Source organism: Myxocyprinus asiaticus, chromosome 19 (genome assembly GCF_019703515.2).
Source record: "Myxocyprinus asiaticus isolate MX2 ecotype Aquarium Trade chromosome 19, UBuf_Myxa_2, whole genome shotgun sequence".
NCBI lineage: Eukaryota > Metazoa > Chordata > Actinopteri > Cypriniformes > Catostomidae > Myxocyprinus > Myxocyprinus asiaticus.
Window position 1 is genome coordinate 39,862,462 of NC_059362.1, and position 25,177 is coordinate 39,887,638.

The window sequence follows — 25,177 nt, forward strand, 5'->3', positions numbered from 1 at the left end:
TGCAATGCTCATTATGGCTAAGGAGCTCTAAAATACCTGGAGAGAGCTATCCATTAGCATTCCCATTCATTTCAGTGGAATCTGCTCGGCAAGGGCAGGGTTCCCCGGAGGTATGCAATCTAAAGGCTGGCATCTTTGCTCATAGGTGCTCAGTTCCGTGATCAGATGTCATGTGAGCGGACACTTATCTATGGCAACAGAGGGAAAAAATATCCATTGAAGTCTATTTCATGCTTTTAAGAGCCCTTCAAAAGAAATTTGTCCCTGGGAAAAGATGTTATGTAATGTAATTAAATAATTGTGATTTAAATCTTTCTTGAAAAAAGAAACAAAAAATCATCAGAAAACATGGCTTGTTTTGAATGGCCATCAATGGGGAAACATGCTTTTTTGCCTTCATAGGGTGTAGTTCCATCATCTACCAGCAGGGCCAAATGCGAGACATTCAGCTCTAAATATGGGACTTTCAGCGGGGCTCCTGCAACAGTTAAATAGGTCAACCTAGAGCTTGTTTACATAGGAAAACAATTGAAAAATTGTGCAGACAGAGTGTGAACAGGCCCTAATAGGCTATGCACAAAATGAAAACTTCTTTAATTCAATGACCAGGAAGTACCAAATTTCGATCAATCTTCACTTTTAATAAACACTATTTTTTGCCATAAGAACAAAGATGCAATCAACCAACATGATCACACATTTAGTCGGCATGTTGTCTCTAAAAGTTCCGAGACCCTCTATGACATTACACCAACTCACTGACAAGCAGCATCTCCCATCAGACATGTTTGCTTCAGCTCAATTGCACTTACCTTCCTTTGTGGCGTGACTGGATGTGTATTGTGTCAGCTGCGTGAGAGGTTCATATCCCACGTTGAATCCAGGAAGTAATCACGTTTGCATAATCCATGACAAGTACTATTTGGAGGTTGTATTTTTCCCCCTACCATAACATTTTTATTCCACCAATGGTTAGGTTTAGGTTTGGGGTGTGGTTGGGGGGTGCAGTTCATAAAATTTGCATTTCTCTTCACTGTATTACATCCTGTACAGCTGAAAACAGCTTTGCAACGTGCTTTTGGCGCACCCCCCTGCTTGACATTTCACCTGCAAATGGAGCTCACATGTTCCCATATGCCCAACAACACTTAAAGCTTTGGCCACTGGGGGCAGTGTATCAAATTCCAGTCAACATTGACCGATCTTTGCTAAAGAAAACTCAACCTACTCTCTCTGATTTCAATGTGAGATCAGTCTGAATCAAAAGTGTTTTCTTCGATATAATTAAGCTTACGCCTTTTCTGTTTTTTAAGCTCAATGAACCGGCTTTCTGTTTAAATTTGGGGTCATCAGTTTGTAGATAGTATATGACTAAAATAGTATATAGGGCGTATCATTAAACAAAAATTATTTGGCCTTTCAGGGCCACTGCCTTAGTACAAGTGTACTATTTTAAGCAACCATGCATTAACATTTATTTTTATGGGAGATAAAACTAGTGTATTTCTCCTAGGATTACAGTGTCATTGCTTTGGCAGTAAAGTGTTTATCACAAGGGAAATGTAAGGAAATCACATTATGCATTTTAACTTAACCTATACTATACTGTACTTTTGTAATAAAAGTGCTACAGCTTTTCTCACCTTCACTGAGTCTCTATTCCAGAACTAGCACTGACATATGTCATAATGTCATGAATAGGTGCATTTACTGGTGATTTGGAATCACAATGGTGAGAAACAATTATCATACATTCTAATGATATATATATAAATTATCCTGCTTCTGACAGAAAACACAACAGAAAACGTGTGCAATTGTCATTGACAGTCAGTGTGATTGCCATTGATATTTTCTGTCAAAAGTGCCATCACATGTAACGTTTAACAGCCTTAATCTCACACAGTGTGAAAGGTGTGTGTTTCAGGTCCATTTCTCTCAGTTTCTCAGCAGTTTAGGTGTGAGAATATGAATATTGAGCCCTAAAATAAAGGACAAACACCATATGATTCCGTATTATACAGGACGGTTGGCAACCCTAATTGGAGTTAACATTAACCAAGATTAACAAGTGCTGTGAAATTGTTGTTTATTGTTAGTTCTTTTTAACTAATGTAGTTTACTAATGTTAACTAACACAACCTTATTGTAAAGTGTTACCTAAGAAGCAAAATGTATGATACCTTTCACAATCAGTTTCAGAAATTTATTTTTTTCTCTTTTCACCTTATTTGATCTTCCCCATCAGTCTGTTGTTGTTTTATTTTGATGGCCTACATATTAAGTTACATTTGCCCACTTCCAGCTCATTTCCAGCACAGTTCTGCCAACTGGCTCGTTGCAGCCAGTGTTTGCTGAAGCATTCAGTCTAATTTGCCTCACCTGTCTTTCCCCTAACCACTTCCTCTCCCATCCACACCCCACACTGCTGGATATCACTGACTCTAAAGTGGCTTTCAGTGGAGGCAGGTGCCCTACATTACCCCATATTATGTCAATGTATCTAGACTCCATTCTCTTAATCTAATTCAAGATTCTGTAATTTGTGTTTCTCTGGCCTGGCACAAAATGGCAGCAATCCAAGACCCCTAACAAGCTAGCAGAGACACTTAAATGCATATTGATGGAGTAGTAATTCCTGCGATTGGCAGTTACTTGAGAATTACAGTATTAGAGTTACAAACATGTTCCCGGCTGAGTGCTGTTTTCTTGTATTGCCAGTAATATTGGTGCACTTTTATCTGTGATGAGATGTTTTTGTGCTGCAATTCTTTAGGGTTTACCAGTTGAAAAGACCAGCACCGCTGTTTAGTGTTGGTTTTGTACTGGTCAAGCTGGTGGACCCCTGCAGCCATGCAGGTCACCAGCAAAGATTAGCAAGCTGGTATCATAGTATGTTGTAGAAACATTTGGAACAGTTCTGTTCACTTACACTAATGTTTTCACTATCAAATGTGTTATAAGCGTTTACCTCTACTCTGATTCACAGTCTCTGCAGTTTTTAGTCATATTACTGCATAATTTAACAATTTCTGTAAAGAAAATTGTCTGAAAAAATTACTTTGCAAAGCCCATGTAAGAATAATATCCATACATTTTTTACCACTTTATGAGCACATTTTACTGAAAATCATGCTGTTAACGGAACAAATCTCCAATTTATTCATATGGGTTGTTCTGTAAAGCTTTCTGAGTATCCAGTGGGGGCAGAGCTCAGTGAAAGGTTTATTGTGGCTCATTAGTACTCAAATTGTGCCTCATATATTAAAGTACAGGAATACAGGAAATTAGAAAAGATATAGAATATAAACGAGGCAACACATTATGCATCTTCCATGGATATGCATCATACCTTACCCATATACATGTGCATTCATATATTCTAATGAACTGATGTACGTGTTTGTGTGTGTGTGTTTGTGTGCAGGAGCTAGAGGAGCGTCTGCGGCAGCAGCATCACATGGAGCTGCAGTCACTACGAGAAGCTCACAGGCAGAACATTGAGAAACTGAAACAGCAGTCAGAGCAAGAGCTGCAGACTCTCCGCTTCGAACTGGAGGATGAGGGCAAAGCCATGCTGGGTACAATACAGACATATACACACAAACTTACAGACACACACAATCATTAACCAAATCTGAAAAAATATGATGCCTAAAACGGTTTGCTGCAATGGTTTGTCCAGTGTTGAGGGGCAAAAGTTTGGTTCTGGAAGTAAAAATTCCATGACTTTCTTTCTTCTGCAGAACACAAAAGAAGATTTTTAGAAGAATATCTCAGCTCTGTAGGTCCATACAATGCAAGTGAATGGTGATCATGCCTTTGAAGCTTCAAAAAGCACATAAAGTCAGCATAAAAAAAATCCATATGACTCCAGTTGTTTAATCAGTGTCTTCTGAAATGGTTTTGGGCGAGAACAGACCAAAAAATAACTCCTTTTTCACTGTACATCTTAACATTGCAGTCTCTTGGCACGATCATGATTTCAAGCTTGATTACACTTCCTAGTCTGCATGCGCAGAGTGCTAGATAGTGCTATAGGAAGTGTAATCAAGCTTGAAATCATGAATGCCAAGGAGACTGCTGTCAAGATATACAGTGAAAAAAGAGTTACATTTTGGTCTGTTCTCACCCCAAACCTACTGGACTGATTCAGAAGACATTGATTAAACCACTGGAGTCTGATGGATTATGTTTCTTCTGACTTTATCTGCTTTTTGGAGCTTCAAAGGCTCTATTATCTCTATTATTAGTTAATGACCAAAACTTTTCAAACCGTTAAAAATATAAAGTTTAATTTCTTTATATTTTTCAATCCAACATGGATTGTATAGTTTGCAAAACTCAAATTAAAGATCAATTCATTATAAATGTCAGGTTATGTTCCAGAAAATTATCTGCTCAAAAATCTGTTTATATCTCACAGAAATATGGTATATATATGAGAAACTGGAATGCAATTTAACAATGTACAGGAGAATTAACTGGAATTTGCAGGTGGAGTAAAGCATGTCACATTTCCTCCTGTGACATATCTGCTTTGGTGGAAGTTGAACATGGATGATTTTTCAATCAAATCCAGACAGCAGTTCATCTGCCTGGACAATTCTTTCTTTTTTTTCTCATTGCTTATCTCTCTCTCTCTCTCTCTCTCTCTCTCTCGCTCTCTCAGCATCCTTGCGTTCAGAGCTGAACCATATCCATGCATCAGCTATCGAACACATGCATCAGACCCATCAACAGGAAACAGCGGCTGCCAAACAGGAACTGGAGAATGCTCTAGAGCAAAGCAGACTTAAGGTTAGTTTCAGCCTTAGGCGGCACACCTCAGTTTGATCACTGACCATCTGATGCACATTGCTTACAAAATTGGAAAGCACTTTATTGATCTGGAAATTTCTAATCTGATTGGCTGATTAATGGGACTTCTGGGAGTAATGCTGCCTTCAAGTGGACCTGGGAAGCTCGTACCTCCGAGTTGGGCATTCGTTACGATGACATGTCATGCATTTAAGTGGGAAAGAAAATACAGAAGAAGACAAACTCAAACAAATACAAAATAAACGATGGCAAAAGCTCTTTTTCTGTTGTACCGGTGAATAACCATAAGTGGATAAACCTGCATACACAACATATGATTTATTAATGCATGATATCTAACAAATTAGTAATTAAAACAAACCACGAAGGGTGAGTTATTAGTTGACTGTCGCAAAATCACTTGTTTCCGTCATCTTTCATGTAGACATGCCCCCTTACGAAGTCCCAACTCAAAAACTCCTGTAACATCTAGAATTCCAACTTTCCCACTAGTAAATATGACTTTGCTGGGTCATTTATTTGCTCGGAACTCGTAATTACGATATTTCCAACTCCACTTGAAGGGCATAAGGGCACACAGGTTTTTTTTGTTTGATCTTGTTAAAGTTGTGTTTAGGTACCAGGTTGATACAACAACCACATTTGAGGATGTAATAATAATAATAGTTCTAATTGTTTTATTTATGTATTTTTGCTAGGTTAGTGGCATCAAGTCTTTAAAAGAAACTCACGAGTTTTGTTTGAGACACTTATAACTACTTGTCCATGAGCAGAACCATATATACCGATTTGTTTATACACAAATACAATGTGTAATTTTTCTGGTGCTTTCTGTACAACCAATTACGAGAACTGCCACACCGATATTTAAATATTTTTTTACGCTTCAATGTACCCGCTCCTAACAGCACGTAAAAACAAAACAAACTGTGGTTGGTGACTTTACATGTCAAACAGACTGTCTCTTCTTGTCTTAATGCTAATTTATACTTACTGTGAGAACAGGCTTCATTTAGTGTGCCTGATTATTATAAAATTTACATTTACATTTATGCATTTGGCAGACTCTTTTATACAAAGCAAGTTACAGTGCACTTATTACAGGGACAATCCCCCTGGAGCAACCTGGAGTTAAGTGCCTTGCTCAAGGACACAATGGTGATGGCTGTGGGGATTGAACCAGCAACCAGTTATGTGCTTTAGCCCACTATGCCACCACCACTCCACATGCATAGTATAAATGCTGGCTTTTTTCATCTAGGGTTCCTTAGTTCGTACAGGAGAAAAAAATTTGTCTTCTTCCATTGTATAAATAATACCTCATGGAATGTTCCAGGTTCAATACAAGTTAAGCTCAATCGAAAGCATTTGTGGCATAAAGTTGATTACCACAAAAATTAATTTTCGACTCATTCCTCATTTTCTTTAAAGGTGCTATATGTAATATTTTTACTGTACTAAATCATAAAATGACCATAATATGTTATTAGAGAATTAGGAAACATGCTAAGTTGAAATACTGGCTTCTCCGATAACAATGGTACAGCCAGTATATTCTACTTTGAAGTTTCCATTCCGGGCCGGAATTTCTGTTTATGTTTTGGCCACCAATAGTATTTCGACACGGCCGGGTTGCCAGATATGAACAAGTTTGCAGGCAAACAACACTGCGTGCTGCAGCCATGGAAGCCAGCAAACGAACTGTATCAGAGATAACAGATTCCACCCAACCTAAAAAGCCTCGTCATCCGTCTAATAACCACCATGACCAGAGGTGTAGTAAAACAAGGATAAATATTGGAGATATTTTCAGTTTCGTTCATTCCTGTTGCGTGTCCTCATTCTGGCAACCCGCATGAGCTTCGTGTCTGGGGCGGGTAAGACAACTCTCCAATATTTTGAATTTGGACTGCAGTACCCATTTCAAATGCTTGTTGTCAATCTTATATATAGCACCTTTAAAAAAAGCAAAAATCGAGGTTACAGTGTGGCACTTACAATGGAAGTGAATGGGGGCCAATTTTTTAACATTAAAGTGCTCATTTTTTCAAAAGTATAACCACAAGACATAAATTATATGCATGTAAACATGATTTTAGTGTGATAATATAGCTTATTAAACTTTTCTGTGTAAAGTTATAGCCAATTTTACAACTTTCATGACAATGTCAACAAACTCTAAAACAACTGTAAAAATTATGATTTAAACAACTTTGCAGCTCAAATAATACACAAGTTTTAACAGAAGAATTATTGTAAGTGCTTTTATAAAATTATAAGCGTCACGTTTATGTGTATAAACCCTCCAAAAATTGGCCATGCACACTTTCATTGTCCCCATTCACTTCTATTGTAAGTGCCTCACTGTAACCTCGATTTTTGCTTCTTTTAAAGAAAAGGAGGAATGAGTCGAAATCAATTTTTGTGGTAATCAACATTATGCCACAAATGCTGTCGATTGAGCTTAACTTGTATTGAACCCGGAACATTCCTTTAAGGTGGTGATTGGCCAGAATAAGCTTCAATGTGGACCAGATTTTTTGCCATTTGTTCAAATCTCTGTCTACGAAATTAAGTACAGGTCTTTCACAGAGCCCGCCACTGTAGCTACAGCCCTGGCGGCCCTACCAATGTATTCCCATCATCCTCGAAATGTCTACTACAACCCTATTGTCTCTTAACACTGACAATGACTAACAGTTAGTTCAGCAAGTGGAAGATTTTCCAAGAAAGGACAAATCAATAGTGCTCTGCTTGAAGTTTTTTGCTTTGATAGAAAAATGCTTTAATAAATCCTCGTCATCTCGCTTATGTATAAGAGGACAGTTAAACAAAAGAAAAGCTGTCTGCATTGTTGGCGAAGCAACTGAGGGGTTGTACAATTGTAAACTTGAGTCTTAAACACAGGCCTCAGGGGGAAAATGTGTCTATGAAACAAACACAAGCTGCAAAGCACTTGTGCATTGCAGGAACAGCCCATAATATGAAATTACAAAGATAACAAAGAAGAGCACTTTTATTTTTTGTGACAACACACACACACGCAAAATGCTTTGCTCTCCAGCACAGTAAGTCAGCGTGTCTTATTCTCTCCAGGAATTCTTCATTTAACTCAAGACAGGGGCAATGTCAAAAATGTGTTGCTTCTAAAGTTTGTGTTGTTTTTAATCATACACCAGCATTTCTTGTAAAATGGCACTCTGATATAGTAGTAAGAAAAGTAGTGGGAGTTAGCAACATAGACTGGATCAGAAAACACATGGCCTTGACAAGCCTTCATTTTAATAACACCATATCAATCATCCTAATTAATTCTCTTGCTCTTGGGGCCGTCCTCTGGAGAGAAGAGATCATGAAACTCTCTGGCACAAATTTGTGTCATGAGAATTTGTCTACTGTCCCTAAGATAATAGCAGAGGTCAAAGGGTCAAGTCAACCTTCATTTATATAGCACATTTAAAAACAACAGAAGTTGACACAAAGTGCTTTACCAATCAATCAAAAATATACAACAAGAGAAATATATAGATGCAAAAAAAAAGACAATAATAATAAATAAAAAGAATACAATTTAAAAACTGCATCAAGTATTTACTTAATTGAACATGTTAAAAGTCCTATTCAAATGCTAAAGAAATTAAATATGTTTTCAAAGAAGATGGCTATTGAAGGAGCTGACCTCACATGGTAAGGGAGACTATTCCAGAGTTTAGGACCTACCACAGAGAAAGCACAAATCACCCTTGGATGTACAGCGACAACAAGGAACATTCAAAAGAAGTTGATGAGAAGACCTGAGCGCTCTGGTGTGGGAGTAAGGGACGAAAAGATCACTAATGTATTTGGGCGCGAGAGCAGATAGTGACTTGTAAACAGAAAGTAGAATTTTAAAATCGACCCTGAATTTAACAGGAAGCCAGTGTCGAGATGCTAATATAGGGGCAATGTGATCCCTCTTTCTTGACCCTGTTAAAAGTCTAGCTGCTGCATTTTGAACCAGCTGTAGGCGGGATAACGCTGTTTGAAAGGAGGCCAGTGTACAATGAGTTACAATAATCTAACCTTGATGAAATTAGTGAGTGGATCTTTGCTGGAATTTTTTTTTTTTACTTTAGCGATCAATTTCAGGTGGAAAAAGCTACCCTTGATAACGGCACTAATTTGTTTATTAAAAAGTAATGATGAATCTAAAATCACTCCCAAGACTTCTTACATGATCTTGTATATTCGACGATAGAGGACCTAACTGGGCGACCAGGCCAGGTAAGGAGGATATGATTTGATTTGATATGATTAAACATTGTTTGCCAGCCAATGTTTAATATCTTCGAAGCAATTTTGGATGTTATCAAATGAACACTTCTTGTCTAAGCTCACTGATAAGTAAAATTGGGAATCGTCAACATAACAGTGATAGGATATGCTGTTCTTCTGGAAAATAGAGCTTAGAGGAAGCATATACAAAGAAAATAATAAGGGTCCTAAAATCGACCCTTAAGGGATGCCACATTGTAAATGAGCTAATGTAGAAGAGAAATTCCCTACATTTACAGGAAACGTCCTATCTTTCAGATTTTTTAGGGTAAATTCATTCTCATCTTTGCTAAAGAGGGTCTGTGAACTCAGAGCAAACAGCATCAGTAATGATAGGCTTTCTTGGGAATTGAACAACTTTGTACCACTGCCACTGAGATAAATTTGTTTTGCTAAGCATTTTCAGCCACAGTATGTCATACATCACCCAGTAATTAGTACTAACATATGAATATTCAAAGGAAAAGCAGATGCATGTTTGTGGGTCAAACGATGCACAGTATGTTTGTGCCTTGTGAACAATGTTCCTGTAATTTTTGTGCTTGCTGAGCAAAATTCATTTCTATTGGGCCGACCCTTCAGCCATCTGACCAGAAACATACATAAGTATATATTTTTGTTATTAATCTATTAAATGAATAAAATGTAAATTAATACATATGTAATATAAATGATAAAATATTATTGAATACTATATATTCAAACACATTATTGATAATAACTATTATTAAATAATAAATACATCTTTTATTATTAATACCTTTTAATTAATAATTGATTAAAGTAATAAAATATAAATCAGTACATTTATTTAAAAAATACTAATAAAATTTGATTGAATATTATATATTCAAATACATTATTTAGTAATAATATTACTAAATAAAATACATATTTTCTCAAGAATACATTTTGATTATCAATCAAGCAAATAGTACATTTATTATAAAAAGTTTTTATATGGAAGGGATAATGTACAGTTTGTTATCGCACAATAAACCCCAACAGGGTGAACGGGACCCTGACGCAAAGTGGCTACTAACCAAATAAATAAAAACATGGAAATTAAATATTGATTTGCATTTGAAATTATGTAATTTGAGAAGAAAGAAATGGCTGAACCGCTAAAGTCCACCTCCAGTTTGCATCAGAGTTCTGTTGGTATTTATTTTGTGAAAATGACCATCTGACTCATTATTCAGCCTATTACAAGACTACTTGCCAAATGAACATATACATGGACATGAAACATTGATTTGCATTGAAACTGTGTAATTATGTGAGAAAAAAAATAAATCGCTGAACAGCTGAATTTCCACCTCCGGTTTGCTTCGAAGTTCGGTTGTTCATTTTTTAATTAATGAACGTCTGACTGCTTAGTTTGCATCTCATTACAAGACTACTTGCCAAATAAATAAATAAATGCACATGAAACATTGATTTAAGTTTTAAATTATTTTATTAGCTTAATTGTAGAGATCGTAGAGTGAAAGATGGCTCAGATACCCGGATGAGCGGTCAATGTGCGGTGGTTATAGAGAAATATCAGACCTCTAGATGATGCCATTGACAACTCAGGATCGAGTATTCCAGGCAGCCTTGTAATATATATATATATATATATATATATATATATATATATATATACACAGTGCATCCGGAAAGTATTCACAGCGCTTCACTTTTTCCACATTTTGTTATGTTGCAGCCTTATTCCAAAATGGATTAAATTCATTATTTTCCTCAAAATTCTACAAACAATACCCCATAATGACAACGTGAAAGAAGTTTGTTTGAAATCTTTGCAAATTTATTAAAAATATAAAATGAACAAAAATCACATGTACATAAGTATTCACAGCCTTTGCTCAATACTTTGTTGAAGCACCTTTGGCACCAATTACAGCCTCAAGTCTTTTTGAGTATGATGCTACAAGCTTGGCACACCTATTTTTGGCCAGTTTCTCCCATTCTTCTTTGCAGGACCTCTCAAGCTCCATCAGGTTGGATGGGGAGCATCAGTACACAGCCATTTTCAGATCTCTCCAGAGATGTTCAATCGGGTTCAAGTCTGGGCTCTGGCTGGGCCACTCAAGGACATTCACAGAGTTGTCCCGGAGCCACTCCTTTGTTATCTTGGCTGTGTGCTTAGGGTCGTTGTCCTGTTGGAAGATGAACCTTCACCCCAGTCTGAGGTCCAGAGCGCTCTGGAGCAGGTTTTCATCAAGGATGTCTCTGTACATTGCTGCATTCATCTTTCCCTCGATCCAGACTAGTCTCCCAGTTCCTGCTGCTGAAAAACATCCCCACAGCATGATGCTGCCACCACCATGCTTCACTGTAGGGATGGTATTGGCCAGGTGATGAGCGGTGCCTGGTTTCCTCCAGACATGACACTTGCCATTCAGGCCAAAGAGTTCAATCTTTGTTTCTCATGGTCTGAGAGTCCTTCAGGTGGCTTTTGGCAAGCTCCAGGCAGGCTGTCATGTGCCTTTTACTGATTGGTGGAGTGCTGCAGAGATGGTTGTTCTTCTGGAAGGTTATCCTCTCTCCACAGATAAATGCTGGAGCTCTGTCAGAGTGACCATCAGGTTCTTGGTCACCTCCCTGACTAAGGCCCTTCTCAGTTTGGCCAGGTGGCCAGCTCTAGGAAAAGTCCTGGTGGTTCCAAACTTCTTCCATTTATGGATGATGGAGGCCACTGTGCTCATTGGGACCTTCAATGCGGCAGAAATTTTTCTGTACCCTTCCCCAGATCTATGCCTCGATACAATCCTGTCTCGGAGGTCTGCAGACAATTCCTTGGACTTCATGGCTTGGTTTGTGCTCTGACATGCACTGTTAACTGTGGGACCTTATATAGACAGGTGTGTGCCTTTCCAAATCATGTCCAATCAACTGAATTTACCACAGGTGGACTCCAATCAAGTTGTAGAAACATCTCAAGGATGATCAGTGGAAACAGGATGCACCTGAGCTCAATTTTGAGTGTCATGGCAAAGGCTGTGAATACTTATGTACATGTGATTTTTTTAATTTTTATTTTTAATAAATTTGCAAAGATTTCAAACAAACTTCTTTCACATTGTCATTATGGGGTATTGTTTGTAGAATTTTGAGAAAAATAATGAATTTAATCCATTTTAAAATGTAACAAAATGTGGAAAAAGTGAAGTGCTGTGAATACTTTCCGGATGCACTGTATATATATATATATATATATATATATATATATATATATATATATATATATGCAATATATATGTATATATATATATATATATGCAATATATATGTCACGGTTCCGGCTTATCTGCTGGTTCCTTTTGTGTGTCTGTGTGTTTTCGTTCACCTCATGTGTTTTCCTTCACCGGGAGCAGAGCAATCAGAGTTTCCTTGGAGACGCTCTTTTGCACCGCTCACAAGGTAATCACCTCCACCACTGTGTCATTACCGCTGTGTATTTATTTCCCTCTCATGCCTCGTCTAGTCGCCAGATTGTTCCCATTTGTTTTTCATGTGCAGTCTTGCCTTCCTGTCTGTCTGTTTTCACCTTGTTTTCTCTCAGTATTTTCCAGTGTGGATTCAGTGGTTACCGCTCCTGGTTTCACCTGTTGGATTTATCATATGGACACTTGCGAACTGTTACTGCTCCGTGGATTACTCACCTCGTCACATTGTCATCCTCTCCGCTGTGCCTCACCCAGGTGTCTCAGCTCATCACAGCCATTACTACTCTATGGACAACTTATATCATCACCGTTATCATCCTCATCACCTTTCTTCACCCAGGTGTCTCAGCTTATCACAGCCATCACTGCTCTGTGGATTACTCACCTCATCACTGTTATCCCATTCCTCGTCTTGGTGTCCCAGTTCATCACTGCCATCATCGTCGCTCACCTCTCTGCAACCAGGACTGGGTTTTCAGTCATCAGTTTATTATCACATTCATTTGTGTTTTCATTTTCATTCCCTTTGCATTTGTGTCCTTCCTTAAACTACACCTGACAATATAATATATATACACTATATTGCCAAAAGTATTCGCTCACCCATCCAAATAAATGAATTCAGGTGTTCCAATCACTTCCATGGCCACAGGTGTATAAAATGAAGCACCTAGGCATGCAGACTGCTTCTACAAACATTTGTGAAAGAATGGGCCGCTCTCAGGAGCTCAGTGAATTCCAGCGTGGTACTGTGATAGGATGCCACCTGTGCAACAAGTCCAGTCGTGAAATTTCCTTGCTACTAAATATTCCACAGTCAACTGTCAGTGGTATTATAACAAAGTGGAAGTGATTGGGAATGACAGCAACTCAGCCACGAAGTGGTAGGCCACGTAAAATGACAGAGCGGGGTCAGCGGATGCTGAGGCACATAGTGCGCAGAGGTCGCCAACTTTCTGCAGAGTCAATCGCTACAGACCTCCAAAGTTCATGTGGCCTTCAGATTAGCTCAAGAACAGTGCGTAGAGAGCTTCATGGAATGGGTTTCCATGGCCGAGCAGCTGCATCCAAGCCATACATCAAGTGCAATGCAAAGCGTCGGATGCAGTGGTGTAAAGCACGCCACCACTGGACTCTAGAGCAGTGGAGACGCGTTCTCTGGAGTGACGAATCACGCTTCTCCATCTGGCAATCTGATGGACGAGTCTGGGTTTGGCGGTTTCCAGGAGAACGGTACTTGTCTGACTGCATTGTGCCAACTGTGAAGTTTGGTGGAGGAGGGATTATGGTGTGGGGTTGTTTTTCAGGAGCTGGGCTTGGCCCCTTAGTTCCAGTGAAAGGAACTCTGAATGCTTCAGCATACCAAGAGATTCTGGACAATTCCATGCTCCCAACTTTGTGGGAACAGTTTGGGGATGGCCCCTTCCTGTTCCAACATGACTGCGCACCAGTGCACAAAGCAAGGTCCATAAAGACATGGGTGAGCGAGTTTGGTGTGGAAGAACTTGACTGGCCTGCACAGAGTCCTGACCTCAACCCGATAGACCACCTTTGGGATGAATTTGAGCGAAGACTGTGAGCCAGGCCTTCTCGTCCAACATCAGTGTCTGACCTCACAAATGCGCTTCTGGAAGAATGGTCAAAAATTCCCATAAACACACTCCTAAACCTTGTGGAAAGCCTTCCCAGAATAGTTGAAGCTGTTATAGCTGCAAAGGGTGGGCCGACATCATATTAAAACCCATGGATTAAGAATGGGATGTCACTTAAGTTCATATGCGTCTAAAGGCAGGTGAGCGAATACTTTTGGCAATATAGTGTATATATATATATATATATATATATATATATATATATTTACTGGCGGCCAAAATTTTGGAATAATGTACAGATTTTGCTGTTTCGGGAGAAAATTGGTACTTCACCAAAATGGCATTCAGCTGATCACAAAGTATAGTCAGGACATTACTAATGTAAAAAAACAACACCGTCACTATTTGAAAAAAGTCATTTTTGATCAAATCTAGACAGGCCCCATTTCCAGCAACCATCACTCCAACACCTTATCCTTGAGTAATCATGCTGAATTGCTCATTTGGTACTAGAAAATCCCTTGCCATTATATCAAACACAGCTGAAAGCTATTTGGTTCGTTAAATGAAGCTTAACATTGTCTTTGTGTTTGTTTTTGAGTTGCCACAGTATGCGATAGACTGGCATGTCTAAAGGTCAATATTAGGTCAAAAATGGCAAAAAAAAAAAAAAAAAAAATGCTTTCTCTAGAAACTCGTCAGTCAATCATTGTTTTGCGGAATGAAGGCTATACAACGCTTGAAATTGCCAAAAAAACAGAAGATTCTTACAAAGGTGTACACTACAGTCTTCAAAGACAAAGGACAACTGGCTCTAACAAGGACAGAGAGATGTGAAAGGCCAGATGTACAACTAAACAAGAGGATATGTACATCAGAGTCTCTAGTTTGAGAAACAGACGTCTCACATGTCCTCAGCTGACAGCTTCACTGAATTATACCTGCTCAACACCAGTTTCATGTACAACAGTAAAGAGAAGACTCAGGAGTGCAGGCCTTATGGGAAGAATTGCAAAGAAAAAGCCACTTTTGAAACAGGAAAAAAAAAAAGTGGGCAAAGAAACACAGACATTGGACAACAGATAATTGGAAAGGAGTGTTATGGATCTTAACCCCATTGAGATTTTGTGGGATCAGCTAGACTGTAAGGTGCGTGAGAAGTGCCCGACAAGACAGCCACATCTATGGTGAGTGCTACAGGAAGCGTGGGGTGAAATGTCACCTGAGTATCTGGACAAACTGACAGCTAGAATGCCAAGGATCTGCAAAGCTGTCATTGCTGCGCATGGAGGATTTTTTGATGAGAACTCTTTGAAGTAGTTCAATTTTTTTTTTTCAAATTGTAATTTTTCATGTTATTAATGTCCTGACTATACATTGTGATCAGTTGAATGCCACTTTGGTGAGTAAAAGTACCAATTTCTTTCCATAAGAGAAAAATCTTTACGTTATTCCAAACTTTTGGCTGCCACTGCATATATATATATATATATATGAAAATATATAATTAAATATTTATTTAATCAAATAAAATTTTGATAGTAAATAAAGTTATTTATATGTAGGTCATACATTAGTTCATATTTGTTATTTTTATTTTATTTCTTTTTTTAAAGATGACGATAAAAACAAAACAAAAAACAAGGCAAATAAATAATATTTCATGGCCTATGTGGACATGTTTGTGAAGTACAGTATGTGCTGCTATGAACATGGAATCTCTGGGCTGTTTTAGGATGCGGTCTTTAACTTGCCAATTCATTTGCGCTGCATATTTCCAAACAAGATTACTGACAATTTCAGTTTCACTTAGAAAAATCGATCAACATGCTGATTGACTCCAGTAAAAGAGATGTCCATTCATTTAGTTTCAGTCTTGATTCAACAAATCTCTAACTTTTTCCCACAAATATTTTTAGGTCTGGCGTATGTGTGGATTCTTTCCCTGTCTACGTAGCTTTGAGGGAACATTGCTTGTGAGATTAGAATATTTTTCATGTGCATCTACAAACTCACGTTCTGTTAGCCCCCTGCTGTGCGGTTCTCTTGGGGATATGGTTGACTTTGTTGTGTTCAGTTCTCTGTAGTGCCCTCACGTACTCTCAGAAACAGCCCTGACATCATATTCTGAAAAACAAAAAGGCTTTAAAAGGACGTAACCTCCCCCCAAGACTCTTGCCGATCACACTGGTTATGACAACACAGGTGGATGTGTCATGAAAGAGCTGTGAGAAACATGACTTTATCTTCTCTAATTCAAGTCTCTGGCTATTTTTCAGAATAGCATACTAACATAGTACTCTTACTATTTCAGCAGTATAAAGCCTGTGTATTATGCACAGAACTCAAAGGCTTCATTATATTGCATGTTTTGTCAGATCTATACGAGATGACTGGATGCCAATGGTTGAATTAAACATGCAATCTAATCTGGTCATGTGACAACAGTGTAGTATACCACTGTCTGAAATGTTTATTTTTGCATACTGCATGCAGTTACACATTGCTATTACTACAAATAGTACTCTTTCTACACTCACTGAGTTACAGTAGCCTTTCTGTCAGTTTGAACCAGTCTGGCCATTCTCCGTTGAGCTCTCTCATCAACAAGGTGTTTCCGTCCGCAGAGCATCCGCTCACTGGATGTTTTTGTTTTTGGCACCATTCTGATTAAACTCTAGAGACTGTTGTGCGTGAAAATCCCAGGAGATCAGCAGTTACAGAAATACACAAACCAGCCCATCTGGCACCAACAACTATGCCACGGTCAAAATCACTGAGATCACATTTTTTCCCCACTCTGATGATTGATGTAAACATTAACTGAAGCTCCTGGCCCGTATCTGCAGGATTTTATGCATTGCACTGCTGCCATACAGTTGGCTGATTAGATAATCGCATGACTAATTAGGTGTACAGGTGTTCCTAATAAAGTACTAAGTGAGTGTATTTCTGCCATAGCTACAGTATATAGGGAAGAAATAGTAAGAGTAATGTGGTAGTATGCCGTTCCAAACTCAACCATACTACATTTAAGGCTCACCGAACATGTTCAGCATACAGACAGGTGTTAAAAATGTGTTTGTAGTCAGTAACACAGACTTTGGAATCTTGTGGAAAATCTCTAGGGGGGTTTCCAAGAATCACTTTGCCCATATATCATAATATAAATCTCTCTTTCTCCTCTGTTCACCAAACAATCTCTCCATTTTTGTCTGATCGTTCATTGTTAATGTGAGAGTTCAGTATCCTTGGCTGCTTTAATGAGCTGTGTAAGTTGATTAGCTGGCTGAAGCTACAATGCAAAGAACTGAGCTTTACTTTGAGAGCATTAACTTGATGGTGATCAGCACAACTGCTTCACACCTTAGTATCTCCTGGTAGACATTTATGGTCTCATATGCTGGACTGAGATACATTTTGGCCCATGGACATTAACATTTGAGCTCCGGTGTTACAAATACATTCTGAGTGGGGAATGAATTAATTGCACCCACTGAGGCCACTTCCACACTAATACATTTTTGTTTGGAAATGCATTTTTTTTTCTAGGTTCTGGTCTTCCGTCCACACTGAGGTAGCATTTTCGGAAATGCTCTCCCAAGTGGATAAATTTGAAAACGGCATCTTTGTGTAGTAGAGTGGACGGGAAAGATGAAGATATCTAAAAACTTACCGCAATCTGGCGTACTTTACTGGGGCTTTACAGCATCACTCCACAATTGTGATCCAGTCACCTGACTCGGCTCTTAAAAATGCCGCATGTGTGCTTAGCTACACCATCCGTCTAGATAAATGCCCAGCTATAACTCTGTTCTCAATTGGTCGATCATTTGATGAGTTACTGTTTCCATGATCAATTGCAAATGTACGCAAAAATCTCTTTTAAATAAAATAGCGTTAAACTATTATTATTAGTAAAATTAAATTAAATTAAATTACACATGATATATCCAGTGCAAAACTGGTGCATCTGTTTAGTGAATTCATCACTGAATCTAAGAGGCTTGTTCCTAGCTTTATTTTGCATGTGAGCACCTGAACAAACCATTTTCCCAGTGTATGCAGACCTTAGCTCACATACTCAAATCAATACAGAATTATAAATTGTTATGGATTATTCACAAGAGTATAAACCCAATCATTGCATTTCATATTGTCTGTTGGCAGTTCAGCAAGTGGTCCAGCCTTATAACGACTCCCAGGGGCCTGGTTCCTCTAAGCAAGTGCCTCTGTTCACATGACGCACAGTATTTATTAAACCCTGCACAGGGCTGTTCCTACACCATGAATCTCCTGGCGATAGATAACCGTTAATGCTCTCTTACACAAGTCACCACTTTTTCTGGCACTGCTGATTTGCAATCAGTAATAAACTTGAATTTCCTCCTCTGGTGTAGTGCTTGTAGGTAGGCAGCGAGAAAAAGGGACAAAAAGTGACTGTAGAAATGCTGGACGGTAACACACATAGTGTGTCACCTCTGTCTTTTGGAGCATGAGCACAACGTCGATGCCAGTTGCGGTTCGACTAACATCTATACATGCTGAATGAAGCCGAGAATCAATTGCATTATCTAAGTCTTTTAATCTGACTTTGCAAAAATTGGACTGTTTTATTTCAGAAGGACTAAAGCATTTAAATTACATTTTACTGAAATCAAACTTTTAAAGTGCATGTAAATGTACTGAAAGGTAGCTCTCAATCCCTCATTCCCCATCTCCATCTTGCTTCTGTGACCTGTCTGACCTTCCGAAAATCTTTTGATCAGCAGAATACTGAAATTCAGCCTCTCTTAGGGCTTTCTTACTTCTATGCTCAAGAGAGCACTTCTCCAAGCATCCTCCCAGACACCTGCTAATTAGCCTCCTCCCGGCTGTCTGCATGCCTCCTGGTCTGGGCATAAATTAATGATGCTTATACCACCCAGGGCAATTGAGTACTCCTCAAATGAGACATTGTTGGTGCCTCTGTCTTTTATGAAAAAGGTCAGAGATGTATACTTCAACTCTCGTAAATTATACCCTTTCAACTTAAGCTATAAGAGCTGAACGATTTCATCACATCTCTTTCTGCTGGACTTTTAAAGGCACGTCTCTCCAGGAAAAGGGCCACCTATGGATGTCAGATGAGTTCTTTGTATTCTTGAAGATTGAGGAACCCTGCGATGACAGGTAGACAGCTGATGTGACATTCGCTGAAGGTGCCAGTGTGGCTGTGACTGTCTGTGTAAAGGTTTAGATAACCAGGGCTTCAAGGTTTATTTTGACCTGCTGTTCCAGCTGCTGGTGAACACAGTGTTCCTCCATGCATTCTTCACAGATTGTGTGTATGTATGTGTTCAGATTCTACAATCAATTATTAAACTAAAGCTGGCTTCATTTACTGACAGATTACATAACAATACCCTGCCACTATCCAAGTTATCTATTCATTAATAACAGATAAAAATTACAAAGCATTAATACAAAGCATATATTTCCTTTTGAGATATGCATTTTGTTTGTTTATATGATAGAAAAAACAGTATAACAAGCGCTGGGCAAATTACATTCAACACAAAGTCTTTGGCCATGTTTACATTATTAATGATTTAATGAACACAGACAGCGTGAACAAATAAATGATGCTATCAGCGAGTGCAATTCATTCTTTGTAAATTTCGCCCTGGCTTTTTACATTTTCGGAAGAACATGTGAATGCCGCTTACCCATGCAGAAGTCACCTCCATGATGTTAGGGTGTTGTGGGTGGTTGTCAGGATGTTGCTATGCTGTGTGTACTGGTTGATTTTTTCACATATTATTACAGTATGTTGTTGCTATTTGTTATGGTTTTCTGAGTGGTTTTAGCACATTTTAATGCAGTTGCTAGAGTGTTCTGGGTGGTTGCTAAGGTGTTCTGAGTGGTTTTAGCATATTGTTATGCACTTGCTATGGTGTTTTTGGTGTTTTTAGCACATTTTTATGGAGGTGTTAGAGTGTTCTGGGTGGTTGCTTGTGTTCTGAGTGGTTTTAGTACATTGTTATGCAGTTGTTAGGGTGTTCTGGGTGGTTGCTTGTGTTCTGAGTGATTTTAGCACACTGTTTTGCAGTTGCTAGGGTATTCTGAGTTGTGTTACTACACTGTTATGAAGTTGTTAGGGTGTTCCGATTGGTTGCTAATGTGTTCTGAATGGTTTGAGTACATTGTTATGCAAATGTTAAGGTGTTCTGAGTGGTTTTAGTACTTTGTTATGCCATTGTTAGGGTGTTCTGAGTGGTTTAAGTACATTGTTATGCAGTTGTTAAGGTGTTCTGAGTGGTTTTAGTACTTTGTTATGCCATTGTTAGGGTGTTCTGAGTGGTTTAAGTACATTGTTATGCAGTTGTTAAGGTGTTCTGAGTGGTTTTAGTACTTTGTTATGCCATTGTTAGGGTGTTCTGGGTGGTTGCTTACTGGTCCAAGTAAAAAGAGCCAATCCCAAGTCTCTATGACATTCTGGTTATATATAATTGGATATTGATATAATATATTTACAAAACTATATAGTGAAAACTAGTTATAAATTAAGTTATAAAGAACTGGTATAAAAACTCATATTACTAAAAGTGAAAAATGCAAATATTGAAACTCCTTGCAGTCCACAGCCTTTGTACATCTGTACCTTGTACCTCTGCTATCGAGTAAGAGCCATCTCAGGTGATCTATATTTAAAATTGCTGTCATATAGTATGTGCAGGGACTCATTGTTCATTTAAATTAAATGTAGTCTGATGTGAGCACTAGGACAGCTAGTGTATGTGAGTATGCAGACCCCTTCATTTTTTTTACATTTTGTAATGTTGCAGCCTTATGCTAAAATGCTTTAATTTGGTCTTTAATTTTTTTCACATGAATCTACCCTCCATACCCCATAATGACAAAGCAAAAACCAGATTTTGGATAACTTTGCAAATTTATTAAAAAGAAAAAGGCACACACCTGTCTAATAAGGTCTCAGCTGAAAATGCATATCAGAGCAAAAACCAAGCCATGAGGTCAAAGGAACTGCCTGCAGAGCTCAGAGACAGGATTGTGTCGAGGCACAGTTCTGGAGAAGGCTACAAAAACATTTTTGGTTGCATTGAAGGTTCCCAAGAGCACAGTGACCTCCATAATTCTTAAATGGAAGAAGCCTGGAGCAACCAGGACTCTCCCCAGAGCTGGCCGCCCGGCCAAACTGAGCAATCAGGAGAGAAGGGCCTTGGTAAAAGAAGTGACCAAGAACCCGATGATCACTCTGGTTGAGCTCCAGAGATCATGTGTGGAGATGAGAGAAACTTGCAGAAGGACAACCATCACTACAACACTCCACCGATCAGGGCTTTAAGGCAGAGTGGCAGATGGAAGTTTCTCCTCAGTGCAAGATGCATAAAAAAGCACCTAAAGGACTCTCAGACTGTGAGAATCAAGATTCTCTGGTCTGATGAAATGAAGATTGAAAGGTTTGGCCTCAATTCCAAGCGTCATGTCTGGAGGAAACCAGGCACTGCTCATCACCTGCGCAATACCATCCCAACGGTGAAGCATGGTGGTGGTAGCATCATGCTGTGGGGGTATTTTTCAGCGGCAGGGACTGAGGGACTGGTCAGGGTTGAAGGAAAGCTGAATGCAGCAAATTACAGAAATATCCTTAATGAAAACCTGGTTCAGAGCACTCAGGACCTCAGACTGGGCTGAAGGTTCACCTTCCAACAGGACAATGACCCTAAGCACACATCCAAGACAACGCAAGAGTGGCTTAGGGACAACTCTGTGAATGTCCTTGAGTGGCCCAGCCAGAGCCTGGACTTGAACCCAGTTGAACATCTCTGGAGGTATTTTGAGAGAATCTGCAGAGAAGAATGGCAGAAAATCTCCAAATCCAGGTGTGCAAAGCTTGTCGCATCATACCCAAAAAGACAGAGGCTGTAATCGCTGCCAAAGGTGCTTCAACGAAGTACTGAGTTAAGGGTCTGAATGCTTATCAATGTGATATTTTAGTTTTTCCTTTTTAATATATTTGCAAAGTTATCAAAAATATGGTTTTTGCTTTGTCATTATGGGCTATGGAGTGTAGATTGATGTAAAAAAAAAAAAAAAAAATCATTTAAAGCATTTTAGCATAAGGCTGCAACATAATAAAATGTGAAAAAATTAAGGGGTCTGAATACTTTCTGAATGCACTGTATGTGATGGCCTGTCGGGTCAGGTTGAGTCAGTGTCTGTGTGAGACACTGTGTGGAGCAGAAAAAGGACCTTGGTGCTGCTCCTGTTCTCTGCTGGAGGCAGAGCCTTGAGATGGTGCAAATGAAAATGTCACTGCCAGGCCCCCTGACAGCTCTGGTCCAGCACAGTAATGCACACACACACACACACACACACACACACACACACACACACACACACACACACACACACACACACAGACAGTGAGCTTTCAGGGTATAAAGACCATCTTTCTGTTTTCCCCAACGTGGTATTCTCTGGGACCTGAGTGTCAGTGTTACAGTTCAAAGAGACCTGTCAATCATGAGCTCACTGAACTAATAGAACGAGCGAGATTAGAAGTGCACACTGATGTTTTGTTGATGTATTTATGGCATACAGTATAATGAAAATATATTGCAACCTTCATTTGAACAATCCCAATATCGATTCTTAAAATCTGACGATCGATCTTTTACTTTTACTTTAAAATTTACTTCAGTTGTGGTTGATAATCTTGAAATCTGTATCGACACCCAGCTCTATTTTGGTGTGATTTGAGCCAAAGGAATAAAATGATTGATATAATTTGTTTCAGATTTTATTGCTGATTCTAAATGTGCAAAAGTTTAGGATTTCATTGTTTGCCCATTTAAGTAGATTGGAGCTGTACATGACTGAATATAGCTGCCTCGAGGCATTACCAATATGTGCACTGAGTGACCCGGTTTGCTTTAAAGTGACTTTAAGGATATGGGTGTCTTTGATTTAAAAAAAAAAAAAACTAAACGAATGTTCAGGAATCAAAAGTATAAGGGTGCTCTAAAACAGTGGTATAAACTAGTGGGTTGCGACCTAAAAATGGTTTGCAGATTCGTGTACATTGCGTTCATTCCATTTTTTCCCCACGGAATTGAAAATGTTTTTTTTTTTTTTTTTTTTTCATTTCAAAAGAAATAGGCAACAAATGTTTTATTATTTTTCATTATTATTCGTTTTGCTTAAAAAAAATAGAAAAATCAGAAATAAGCTAAATTTCTCATGTTTATTGATCATTGGTATAAAATGAGTAAACTCCTTGAATATTTGATATGCATGTGTGGGTGGACCTGAAGCACGATTGGTCAACCTGCACTGCCATTTTTTCTGCCTTAATAATGTCCATCAGAATAAGAGTTATGTTTTGTTTATCAATTGATAAACTAAAAATAATGAACACAAGGCACATGGACTGTTGTAAATCTGTTCTGATAGCATTATGGACAGCAGAAAAAACTATGCTAAATGCAAATAATTAAATGCAACTAACCATATTATCATGCATCAATAGGACAGCAAAATACATAGGCTTAGCAACTTTGAAAGGGACAAGAAAACCCACACGTCTTTTGCCGTCCATCCAATCAGACTCTACGGTATTGTGGTACAAATTCATCTGTCGCATGGTAGAAGCTAGCCAAATTAGGCAAAAGCCAACATGGACAGGTTGTGTGACATGCCTAAATCCTCTATGAACCATAAACAAAACTACACAAGGTTAAAAAAAAAAAAATTTAAATACATCCCAGACTACATTAAAGGTGCACTCAGTAATTTTTTCCTCATTGAAAAAGTTTAACTCCTTAAAACAGGAACTGTAATTTTCATGACCACTCACATTAAAATGAAGACTCCAGTCATGTCAGTAACCTTATAAAAGCTGTTTTAATCTACATGGAGAGGGTCCACACATGGGGGCTGCTGTGTTAGAATCACATAACCAGCCGAATACTACTTGCTTAATCTCAGTAACCGTCCTGTTATTTGACACTTTCACTCATTGATTAAAGTAATCATGGCTGACTGTGGATACTACATTTCTACAATGGCATCTGATACTGAAAACTATTGATTTTAAATGATGCTGCATCCAAACCGCTAGGTGTCAGTGTAAGTCCAAGATGACACAAAGGCAAAAGTTACTGAGTGCACCTTTAAAATGTTTTCACTTGCAGTGCCAACCACATTGTGTTTTGTGCATTCAATTATTGGTTGCCAAGAACATTAAACCATTGAAATTCAATTTTGTACATTCCACAATTTTGGTGTCCAATGAAAAATCTGAGACCTGAAGCAAAACCACTGCTCTGAAACAATGTCATCGCTGTGTGAGACTTGGAGGGAGCATGGATTCAGAGTTTTGCTGTTGAGGCAAATATTTTTAGAACTGTACATGCTGTTTTACACTACCCAAGATTAACCATCTGTTGTGATACTAAAACAGCTTTTCATGGTATTTCATGGTCAGTCTAAAACGAATTTGTAATTATATACGTGAATGTAAGTAAGAAATAATTTTCACACCAGCGATGAACGCACCTTTTTTTGTAATATAATTTTTTTATCATTTATTAGTGCTTCTGCTAATATTGGCATCAGTTTTAATGTAATTTGGCCTCTGAGAAAGCCTTGCTGGGCCACAGGTTTTCTTTGCCACACTGACTGATACTGTTATTAAGCTAATTGTTGTGTGAAATGATATTTACAGACATTCAAAGTTGGATGAGCAGATTGTAATTTGATTAAGCAAGAACTATTAACTGCATACTGCAACTGGAAATTGGCTCAGTTGTATTCTCTTGGAGGAGATTGACTTCTTCCTGTGCGAGAGAGAGTGTTTAAAAGTCAAAGTGTCCATGGAATGGAAAATTGCCCCTGTGACAAACATAGTCTTATTAATCTAGCCCGGCCTGTAGTAGTGTCTGACATATATGGTTGTGTTATAAACTATACAGTGCAGAGCTAGTTTGTATA

The 25,177-nt window shown here is 38.5% G+C and overlaps 1 protein-coding gene across 3 annotated transcripts in view; it reads left to right on the forward strand.

Annotated features, from left to right (window-relative positions):
• LOC127410246 (protein FAM184A-like) overlaps positions 1-25,177 on the forward strand; it is a 205,510-nt gene that overhangs the window by 146,608 nt on the left and 33,725 nt on the right. For all 3 annotated transcript variants that reach the window (XM_051645408.1, XM_051645409.1, XM_051645410.1), the window contains exons 12-13: positions 3,428-3,581; positions 4,673-4,800. In XM_051645408.1, the coding sequence (XP_051501368.1) occupies positions 3,428-3,581; positions 4,673-4,800 (282 nt within the window). The remainder of the gene's footprint in view (positions 1-3,427; positions 3,582-4,672; positions 4,801-25,177) is intronic.